Below are 11,822 nucleotides of genomic sequence, written 5' to 3' on the forward strand. Positions count from 1 at the left end.
TCGTTCCCTTCTGCTCTCTTATGAAAGCCCTTCTGAGTTTGGGAAATTATTCCAAGGGCACCAGTGATTCCCCTGCGTCCAAGTAGATATTCTTCATGTGTCAGTCTATGTCAAAAAATAGAGTAACATACTCTTCAATTGTGAGAGGTAGCAAAACTGAGACTGATCCTGCCCACCTAACCCCACACATAAACTAACCAATGGGATTAGGAAGCATTATTTGATTATTCTCTCATTTATTATTATTGCAGCTTATATAAAATTTCTGGGCATAAACAGAACTATAATTCTACTTGTCTGGGTAAGTTATTATTGCCATGTGCCGTGCCATACATAGAAACATAAAAACATAGAAAATAGGTGCTGGAGGAGCCCATTCAGCCCTTCGAACCAGCACCGCCATTCATTGTGATCATGGCTGATCGTCCCCAATCAATAACCCGTGCTTGCCTTCTCCCCATATCCCTTGACTCCACTAGCCCCTAGAGCTCTATCTAACTCTCTCTTAAATCCATCCAGTGATTTGGCCCCCACTGCCATCTGTGGCAGGGAATTCCACAAATTCACAACACCTCAGTCTTAAATGGGCTCCCCTTTATTCTAAGACTGTGCCCCCTGATTCGACTGGACACCCAGGTTCACTAAGTTTCTACCAATACAAATTTGAGATATTTAGGGAGGAGGAAAATGAATATGATGATGCACTCTAACAAAAATGCTCAAATTATAACTTTATTGTGCCTTGCTGCTGATTATGATTTTGCCCCTTCTATTGAACTTTTATACAAGCGTATTCACCCTATGTTAGAATCCACCCATTCTCTACCAAGCTGTAAATTTGAGGAACTCAACAGATTTCATATCAAAATATAGATTGTTTCCTCTGAATTTCCAACTAAATCAGTCCTTCCACAAACATTTTTTGCCTGACATGATTTCTGGCCTGGCATTTATTCCCATGTTTTGCAGTTTTCATCGGAACTTGTGTTTAACATAACAATGTCCCCTGCATGCTGGAAAATGTCCAATGAGCTACAAATTCCATTCTGTTGACTCATAGATATGTTTTGTAATCTTAACCATTCAGCTGATCAATGTACTACGGATTCGCTTTCATAAGGCTCACGGAATTAGTAAAGCTTAAATCTGTTGCATTCTTTGCCATTTTAAGAATGTCATTGTCCTTTAGTTATGCATCCCATGCTACAGTTTAAAAATCCATAAATACACAACCAGTCTATTTACAGCTTGAAAAAATGGACATTGTAGATTGTCTGTAATGAGAACCCTTTAGATTATTTTGCATATTTCCAGGTTTTAAATATTTCCCTTTGCATACCTATTTGAATCATTGCAATTTTAATTTTCTATATTTGTGAAAGTTATTGCAAAACTTGGGATTCAGTTTCAGGTTGCTGCCAAATTAAAAATACTTGTTTTATGACTAACTAATCAAATACAGAGCTCTGAAAGAAATATATTATTGCATTGATAACGAATAAATCTAATTCTGAACTGTTTATATGTTGCAGGTAATTGGTCAGTGTTTAAATATCTTCAAACAAAAACCTCAGTTTCATTCTCACCCAGAAAGGCAGGTTACACTGAGGATATAAACACAGAAATTGACCAATGAAGAAAGAAATGTAATGAATAAAAAAAATGAAAAAAAACCAAGGAATTTTGCTTCTTTTGATTAAGGATGGCAGAGCAGACTCAATTTTCAAAAATGCTTAATGTAATTATTATGACTTAAGTGCCTGTTTAAAAATAAGCAAATCATTGTGATTCCTCAAGATAGCTATTTGTTGCATGGAATGCAGAAATAATCAACTGCTGGTTCAAGTTGCTCAAGGTTTCATGTTTGCAGAGTGGAGTCATTTCAATAAACAACATGCAGTGATTATCTATCACCTGAGATAAAACACACTCTTATTCATTTGTAACAAATACCTGAAATGAACTGTTTCTGCAGCTTAGTCTCTCACTGCTATCCTCAAACTGATCATCCTTATTTGTTCATTTAAACAATGAAACCTGGACTGAGTTGGAGACCAAAGCATATGTAACTATGAAGTAAACCAGCCCAAAGTTTGTGTGGACAGATCTCAGATTATTTCAATAATGTTTGTTATTTCATTTATTTCACAATGAACTTGGAACACTGAATACTCTCCAATGATGGTAAATGCTATCACAACCATAGCAAAGTGTGTTGGAGTGAATCTGAAGTATTGATAAATATTTCTTCTGTTTAGCTCAAAGCTGTGAAGATTATGATCTAGCTGAGGAAAGAATTCTCAATATCACAATAATAGTGGGTTATTAATTCACAAAAAGTTGAGGCATTAAAGCAAAATCAAAGCTGTTGAAGCAGTGACTCAGAGCAGCATATCATGACTGGTGCTACACGTTATGGACAGATTCGTACTATTAATCGAGTGATAAGTTTATCCATTTCAAGGTGAATTAAGAGTCAAACACAATATGGGAATGTGGTGCTCTATTCCCCTCGTAGAAAGATTTTAGTAAAGCACTTGTAATTTTGAGAGTTGGAAACTTTTAGGTAATTTTCACTGGTGGCAACCAGAAAATGACTACATCCAGATTCATAGCTTTCCACTTTGGAATTTGAATTCATAGCCTTCGTTGCACAACTTCACTGCACTAACTTGTTCTTTATAACTGACTGAGTAATTAAATTATCTGCCAAAGTTAATTCTTCAGGCTCTTATGCGGAATGACAACTTGCATGAGATGGTTGAGGGTAGCCAGAGCTTCTGTCAAAACACCATCAGATCAGGGAAAAACTTCTATAAAGACATGTATATTTTCACTTTGGTTAACATGGAATATTTGATAATGATTAATTTTTATGTATCATCATCATAGGAAAATAAAAATCTTTAATTACAAATTTGAGATCTGGAATGGAGCATTTATCCTAACTAAAAACGCACACATTAAGTTGAGGATAAGTACAAATTAAAGCAGAATTAACCAATTTTTTTCAAATAGGAAGCTGGATTTTAAAATGTGCTTAGATGTCTGGGGTCTATGTTTGAATATGGTGTAGTAGAAAGTGTATTATAAAATCATTAACAATCTAACGAGTTTGAAATTCAGCTTGGCCACATCGCAAGTAACATTTTGGTAAATGAGCACTTTTATCCAGGGACAATTTGGTGTAATTCTGAAGTCTGATATGATTCCCAGAGAACACTATTGAGGCAATGTTGTTCTGTCTAACTGCACTATATCTGAACTAGCATGTATATTATATTGATATGAATGTTCAGCATTTCCCAATTCAAGTTTTTTAAATCAGAATGCATTTTAGTCCTAAAAATGAACCTCAATGCTCCCATGACTTCCTGTTTACAATGGATGATAGCCCATATTGCCTCATCTTTACCATGGACAGCCAGTCCCTTTACACCTCCATCCCCCACCAGGAAGGTCTCAAGACCCTCACCCCTATCCACCTATTACTTGTCAGGCTTTGCCCTGTTCCTCTTTTCCATCTCTCTTCCCCCCCCCCAACCCCCACCCCACCCCCCACCACACTCAGTCTGAAGAAGAGTCCTGACCCAAAATGTCACCTATCCATGTCCTCCAAAGATGTTGCCTGACCATCTGAGTTACTCCAGCACTTTGTCTGTTTTATCTTTAAGTGGCTTCAAGTTGATGAGTTGCTCTCCTATTCAGCAAAACTGAGATACAAATGTTTAGGGTTTGTTTTAAACTTGCCATGAACCAGCTGAGTTGCCAACTTTCCTCCATATGCAATATCGCAAGGCATTTATCATTGATACTGTACATTAGGAGATCATCCAGACCAATTCAATCTCATGATTCAAATTAGAGGTGCTACCATATTTAGTTAAGTATGACCTGAATGATTTGGGCAGCACAGTGCCACAGCTGGAAGAGAGACTTGTACATGTGATTCAGTTAAATCCTAGCTTCCATTGCTATTTGCAGAGTTTACATATTATCTCAGTGGCCACCTAAGTTTCCCTACAACAGTTTCCTCCCCACATTCAGAAAGGTCCGTAGTTAATTGTTGTAATATGTCGTTGATGATAAAGTGGAAGTAGATGGGAATGTGGGAAGAGTAGGCTGTAAGGAAAGTTACTGGGGAAGCAGATTGTTTAAGAAAGAACTGCAGATGCTGGAAAAATCAAAGGTAGACAAAAATGCTGGATTACAGTGTAGTGGCCATCTGCCTTATTTTGTGTGTCATTAATTATGGCATCTTTCTTTAAATTTTAGTCTACCCGTAATTATATGTGTGGGATTTATTACGTAGTTAAGGGCGTGTTTGGCGCTGGGTTTCTTCCGCAGAAGCTTAGTTTTGGTTTAGCTCGGAGCTACATGGCAGAAGGAACATATCTTCAACCATGTAGAGTTTTTCTGTGACACAAGGAGTTTTCTAACGTTTTATGGCCAGTTCTCACGGTGAGACCTGAAGCAAGATGTCACCCGAGTGAAGTGGTCGTGGTCCAGCATGAGTTCCGCACGATGAAGTGTTCCCACGATAAAGAGTTCCCACGGTACTCGGCAATTCTGTCATTTGTGCGACTGACTTGTCCGTCTCCCGATCTTTCCCGAATCGTGAATGAACATCGAGGACTGTAGTGTAGTTGATCACGTGGCACAAATGATGTCACTTTTTTTCACACACTATATAAATATCCTCCGTTCGTAGAATTGGCTCATTTGCAGACATGCCTATACAAAGTTGGTTCGAGTACAGGCTGGTTGTTATTTTCATTGACGTGCTGTATGCATTAGCGCAACATGTGCATCAAAAACGCTTGCGTGAAGGCAGAAGGCTGAGATTAATTAAAAAGATAATTAAGAGGAAGTCTCACTGGGTTAAGCCCATGTTTCAACGGAGACCTCAATTAGGACAATATGAGCAACTGCTTAATGTGCTGTGCGAAGAGGATAAAAGTGCATTCAAAAACATTGTCAGAATTTCACCCGAGCTCTTTAATGAGTTAAAGAATAATTTGGGACCTCTGCTGAAGAAGACTGACACTGTAATGAGAAAGGCACTGGAACCAGGGTTGCGCATAGCAATCACCTTCCGCTACTTGGCCTCAGGCGATTCTTAATGGTTCTCAAGCGAACCATTGCAAAAGTTGGTCATCTGCATTAAAGTAGAGTGCTGGAATTAAATGGAACTTCAAGCATTGGATCTATTCCGTTAAATTAAAGTTTTGGTCAGTAAAGAGAGGCCTGTTTAAGAGCATGCCCTCTGCATTTAATGTGCTATTTATTGTTCTTCTTGGATAACAGAGCACAAGTTGGTCAATACAGATGGCCTCTTTGAAGACAAGAATTACAAGTGAAAATTGCCTGCCCTCATGCATAATTTATTTTATGGCTCTAAAAGACATGATTCCTACTTCAAACGAAGAGGGTGTAAAAGCTGTCTGCCACTACTTTTACATTGCAGCTGCAGGGAACAGACAGACTTATAAGATAAATTAAAGGTGACTGCAAAAACAGCACTTTTACAGCTGTAGCATTGTATGTTTTAAAATCATGGATAACATTAAATTGTTCTCCTGTACATAAACTAATATATTGTTATAGTTACTCACATGAGCACCGGGGATACTCAGCAGCCTTCGTCTCCAGCAGGTTGCGCTTTCTCTCCCTATTTCTATAATCCTCTCTGGATTTGTCATAGAGAATCTCATTGCATTGGTACCACTCCACCAGTTCCCCCTCTTGTTCCCTGTTGAAGTTATATGGCCTTACCTTCTGCCATCTGACCTTTATGTTCTCGTCTGCTGAGAATATTGTGGAGGCAACAGCTACTGGGGAGGCAATCTCAAATCCACCTTGATCACCCTCTCCCTGCTCCAAGGAGCCCACAGGCAGTGGTATCTCTGGCATCTCCTCTTGCCTCTCCACCTGTCTCTCTTGGTGAGTTTCCTCCTCGTTTACCGGCATGGCTAAAAACTTTCTGACTTTCTTTGACCCCTTTCTTTGCGATTTTCTGAGAGGCATCTCTGCAAGTCTTACTGTGAAAAAGATTCTCAAACAATGACAATTAGGTGGGACGTCCTCGATGGACACATGGTCCATTGGCGATATTGAGACCACCTTTTTTACTCACCTTATGTCCCTTCTGTCAAGCTTCCGGGTTTACCGTTCGCAGGAGTTCCCACGGTATTCGCAAGTGTCATTACGGATATCGCACGGATATCGCACTGGCATCTGCGTCCATACAATGTTGCAACGCTGCTCAAGACACTCTTGGAGAAATTCAAAAATGTTTGAATTTTCTCCCGACCTTACCAAGTCACACGACTACCTGCCGTTAGCGCCACGGAGGTCCTCGGTGGTCCACGAATGCCGTACTGCTATCACAGAAGGTTCCCACGATGTTAAATCTTGTTAAGTCTTGCTTCAGGTCGCACAATGAGAAAGCCCTTTAAAAGCGATATGCTGGAGTTTGATGAAGATTAAAATGTATGTCTTATCGGCTTGTACACGCTGGAATTCAGAAGATTGAGGGGGGATCTTATAGAAACTTACAAAATTCTTAAGGGGTTGGACAGGCTAGATGCAGGAAGATTTTTCCCGATGTTGGGGAAGTCCAGAACTAGGGGTCACAGTTTAAGGATAAGAGGGAAGTCTTTTAGGACCGAGATGAGAAAATCATTTTTTACACAGAGAGTGGTGAATCTGTGGAATTCTCTGCCACAGAAGGTAGTTGAGGCCAGTTCATTGGCTATATTTAAGAGGGAGTTAGATGTGGCCCTTGTGGCCAAAGATCTATATGCTCCGCTATAGGATCTTTGCTTGTGGCTAAAGGGATCAGGGGGTATGGAGAGAAGGTAGGGATGGGATACTGAGTTGGATGATCAGCCATGATCATATCGAATGGCGGTGCAGGCTCGAAGGGCCGAATGACCTACTCCTGCACCTATTTTCTATGTTTCTATGTTTTCTTCAACAATAAAGAAACTATTAATCAAATGACTGCGTTATGAAGATTTATCTATTGAGAAGCTCTGAAGATCTTACGACATACTCCTAACTGCGGTGCTCACGGACCTGTTTAACACCTCCCTGCTGCAGGCCTCCGTCCCCATATGCCTCAAGACAGCCACAATCATCCCTGTGCCAAAACAATCAGCCATCAGGTCCCTGAACGACTATCGGCCAGTGGCGCTGACACCGGTGGTGATGAAGTGCTTCGAACGTCTGGTACTGGGACACTTGAAGAACAGCATCCCCCCCTCCTTAGACCACCACCAATTTGCCTATAGGGCAAACAGGTCGACGGAGGACGCAGTGTCACTGGCCCTCCACTCCACCTTGACCAGCGGGACAGTTATGTGCGGATGCTATTCATAGATTATAGCTCCGCCTTTAACACCATCCCCCCCCATAAACTAGTCACCAAGCTGGACCACCTGGGCCTCAACACACACCTGAGCAGCTGGGTCCTGGACTTTCTCACCGGCTGACCACAGACTGTGCGCATGGGGAGGCAGGTCTCCTCCAGCATCACCCTGAACATCGGTGCACCACAGGGCTGTGTGTTGAGCCCCTTCCTCTTCTCCCTCTACACTCTCGACTGCAAACCCACCCACGAGGCCACCACCATATTAAAGTTTGCAGATGACACCATCATGGTAGGCAGGATCACGAGTAACAACGAGGCCGCCTACAGGACAGAGGTAGAGAACCTGGTGAGCTGGAGCCGTGAGAACAACCTGATCCTCAACGCAGCAAAAACAAAGGAGATGATCCTGGGCTTCAGGAGGAGACCGAAGACCTTCGTCCATCAGCCCATCACCATTAACGGCGAGATAGTGGAGGCTGTGCAGAACATCAGGTACCTCGGGGTCAACATCAGCCACGACCTGACCTGGACCGTCAACATCACGGCGACGGTCAAGAAAGGACTTCAAAGGCTTCACTTCCTGAGGTGCTTGAAGAGGGCACATCTCCCACAACAGCTGCTGGTGAGCTTCTACAGGTCAGCCATCGAGTCAGTTCTCACATACTGCATCACAGTATGGTACTCTGGTTGCACCGCAGAGAACAGGAAAGCTCTCCAACGCGTCATTAAGACTGCTGAGAGGATCACTGGCACCCAGCTCCCCAGACTGGAGGACATCTACCGGACCCGCTGCATCCGGAGGGTCAAGGGCATCATTAGAGACAGCACACACCCTGGACATTGCCTCTTCACCCCCCTGCCCTCAGGAAGACGATACAGGACACTGAGCGCCCGCACGACAAGACTAAAAAACAGCTTCTACCATAGAGCTGTGACACTACTGAACTCTATTCCCCTCCCACGCTGATTCCCCCCCCCCCCTCTCTCTCACACACCCGCCCATACTCCTATATGTTTATAGTCTAATTTTTTAATAGTTCTTTTTTAAATGTATTTTTATACTCATATTCCTGTGCAGCTGGAGGACTGCTCCAACAAAATTTTGTTGTCTTGTACAATGACAATAAAGATTATTCTATTCTATTCTAATCCATGTATTTTCTTCAGTGGCTAGAGGGAGTAATCTCTTGAATGATATAAAAATCTGCCGCTACATACAGAGCAATCTGTTACCCAGGTAGACAAAAATGCTGGAGAAACTCAGCGGGTGAGGCAGCATCTATGGAGCGAAGGAATAGGTGACGCTTCTGGTTTCTTCAGACTGATTGTGGTGGGGTATAGAAAGTTGTAAGAGGATGGGCAGAACAAAGCCTGGACAACAAAAGGCTGACACAGGTGAGGAGGATAGGCGGATGGTTGGACAAAGGTCAAAGATGAAAAGAGAAGGTGTGAAACAAAAGGATTGAAGAATTACAAATTGTGATGGTAGAGCAAGGAATGTAGCTGGAGGGGAGGAATAGGTGCGAGCACAAGTAGGAAGAGGAGGGGGGGGTTATGTAGTTACTGAAAATTGGAGAATTCAATGTTTATACCGATGGGTCTCAACTAAATTGTCATGTTTCTAATTATGACTCTTGCCATTTACAATCTTTGGAATATAGTCATATTAAGAATAATCATATCTTAAGCGAGGTTGCTGTGAAATATTATGATGCATCTTTGTGTTATTAGTGACTTAAAATGAAGTTCCAAAAGTATTAGTTGGTGTAGAAGTGAAAATTATCTAAATGACACACCTGTTCTGTTTTACAATATTAATATACTTTGTTTCAAATCAAGATTTTCCATAAACTGTCACCAAACATTTTTGTTAGTTATAATTCCGGATGAAGACTGAAAATAAATTTACCAATTTGTTCAATGGTTCAGAGAACTGGAAGCGAGCATGATTTAAGCATAAAGTACAATGACAACAAGTTTACAAGTAGGTGGACTCGTTTTTTAATTTGATTGTGAATCATAAATTACAATTCTTAGCATGTATTCTGTAGTACCACAGAAAATTAAGATTCAGTTTTATGACAAGTGTATTTTCTTTGTTTTTGTCCTGTTCAGGGCATTGAGTATAAGAGCCAGAAAGTCAAATTGCTGCTTTGTGGGAGGCTACATCTGAAGTACTGTGTGCAGTTCTCCTTGCCCCATTACAAGGATGGATGTGGAGGCTTTAGAGAGGGTGTGGAGTTTTACCAGTTCACTGCCAGGATAAGAGAGTGTTAACTATAGGAGAGGTAGGCAAACTTGGATTGTATTCTCTGGAACATTGGAAGTTGAGGAGAAATACATACAATTACGAGAGGCATAGACAGAAATGTTTTCCCAGGGTGGAAATGTCAAGGACTAGAATGTATAGCTTTTAGGTGGGAAGGGCAAAGTTTAAAAGAAATGGGGGCAATATTTTGTTTTTACTCAGAGAGTGTGGGTGCTTGGAATGCACTGCCACGCATGGTGGTGGAGGCAGAAATGATACTGGCATTTAAGAGCCCTTTAAATAGGCACATGGACATGCAGGGATATGGATCACGTGCATAAAGAGGACACTAGTTTAACTTGGCATGGGCATTGTTCCTGTGATGTACTGTTCTGTTTTATTTTCAGCCTCTCTTGTTTCCCCAGATGATGACTACTACCTGGAGGACAAGTACATAGCTGCTAGTAGAGTCATTCTTAATGTTTGCACATAGAAACCGAGTCGATAGAGGTTAATCAAACATGGATTACATCACAACTTTCTTCAAGTGCTGCCTGCTTATATATACTGCCGCTTACTAGCTGGCAAAAAAAGACCAGGAAAAGTAGCTCAATTTTATGCTAACTTAACTACACCAAGTTCAACTCAAGCCTTTATGCCCATAAGCATATTCAAAAATGTAATGGATATTTATTTTCATTTAAAGGATATAATTAAACAGATGCTGGATGTTAATTTTGTTCCAATTATTATTATCAAGAGCTGTTCAGTTTGCTAGTAGGTTTAGTAAATGTCATTTGAACTCACAGGACAAAATCTGCAAAGAATTCCAGATTGTGGAGCTTTCATTTGCTGACCTTTCCACTTAAATGCCTCATAGTTTCAGAAGCTTTATTTTTAAACACCAGATTTACTGAGCCTTAATCACAAGTACTTTCTTTGGAAAGATATTTGAAGATAGCTTTGCCTTTTTCAAGGAATGATTGTATAAGAAATTACAAAACAAGCAACATTGTTCAACAACATAGTTGTACACACAAATGTAGGTCAGTAGAAACCAGCAGCACTTAATTGCATGAGAACGGCCTAAGCTTGGTGACCATCAACAATTAAAACTCTGTAAAGTATTAGGTCCTTGAACAAAGCTGTGCTTAGTAAAAGTATTGTTTTGACACACTTCCAAGGTTTTAAAATCACAGGCTCATTGTGTTTCTTTAATGAGTTTATCTCCCTGACCCATCTTAACATTTGTTGTTCACATTTATCCTCTTAGTTATTTTGGAAAAAATGTCTCAAATTTATTTTGTATTTTTGGGTGAAGCAAAGCTTCCGAAGCAGCTACATAAATAAGAAATATGGACACATGTTATGTTCATATGTACAGGTTTTGAGAGATCAGAAAAGAGAAAATAAAGTAACACATGCAAGAGAGTGGTGTCAATAGTTAGAGTTCTGCTCTTATGGTTGAGGCAAAGAAAAAGGAGAGGGACGTGGTTGTGAGGAGGCAAGATTACACAACCCAGAAATGAAGAATAAAGCACCTGAGAGTTGAATAAGCCGGAAGGAAATCAGGGAGCAAGGGCAAAATGAGAACATGGAGGAGTTTGCAAGATGGAAGCACAGCTTCCACAGTCAATGTGTTTGAAAATATGGAGATAGGCTTTTAACATTTGGACCAACAAGTTAATGGACTTTAGGATATGCTGACATTTAGGAGGGGTAGAACACAGGGGCATTGGGAAAAGACATGAACAAAATCAAATTGAAAGGTAATGAGAAAAGGAATTCAGAAATGGGAATCATTTGGCGGCTACAGTAAACAATATTTCCAAATTAAATTAATTTGATTGGGTGGTACCTTGGATATGGAGATCTGCATGCAATAGAATAAATAATATTAGTCATTATTCATGGAGCTACACTCATGAATGGTTGGGTTAGGATGGGAGATAATATATATATATATATATATATATATTGCCATTTGCACTACTTCCCCGAATCCAAAAAGCTCTTTTGCAGCAGTAATCTACCAATGTGATATTAAAATGAGCACAAATTAAAATTTGCTTCAATTAAACATTAAATTCTGCACCAACTTTATCTCCCATCCTAACCCAACCATTCATGAGTGTAGCTATATATATATATATATATATATATATATATATATATATATATATATATATATATATATAA

General features: G+C 40.3%; 1 protein-coding gene across 5 annotated transcripts in view; it reads left to right on the forward strand.

Moving 5' to 3' along the window:
* LOC116977738 (methylcrotonoyl-CoA carboxylase beta chain, mitochondrial-like) overlaps positions 1-2,094 on the forward strand; it is a 44,859-nt gene extending 42,765 nt beyond the window's left edge. For all 5 annotated transcript variants that reach the window (XM_033028471.1, XM_033028468.1, XM_033028467.1 and 2 more), the window contains exon 13: positions 1,533-2,094. In XM_033028471.1, coding sequence (XP_032884362.1) covers positions 1,533-1,616 — 84 coding nt within the window. In that variant the 3' untranslated portion in view covers positions 1,617-2,094. The remainder of the gene's footprint in view (positions 1-1,532) is intronic.
* The last annotated feature ends 9,728 nt before the right edge of the window (positions 2,095-11,822 follow it).

Source organism: Amblyraja radiata, chromosome 10 (genome assembly GCF_010909765.2).
Source record: "Amblyraja radiata isolate CabotCenter1 chromosome 10, sAmbRad1.1.pri, whole genome shotgun sequence".
Taxonomy (NCBI): Eukaryota; Metazoa; Chordata; class Chondrichthyes; order Rajiformes; family Rajidae; genus Amblyraja; species Amblyraja radiata.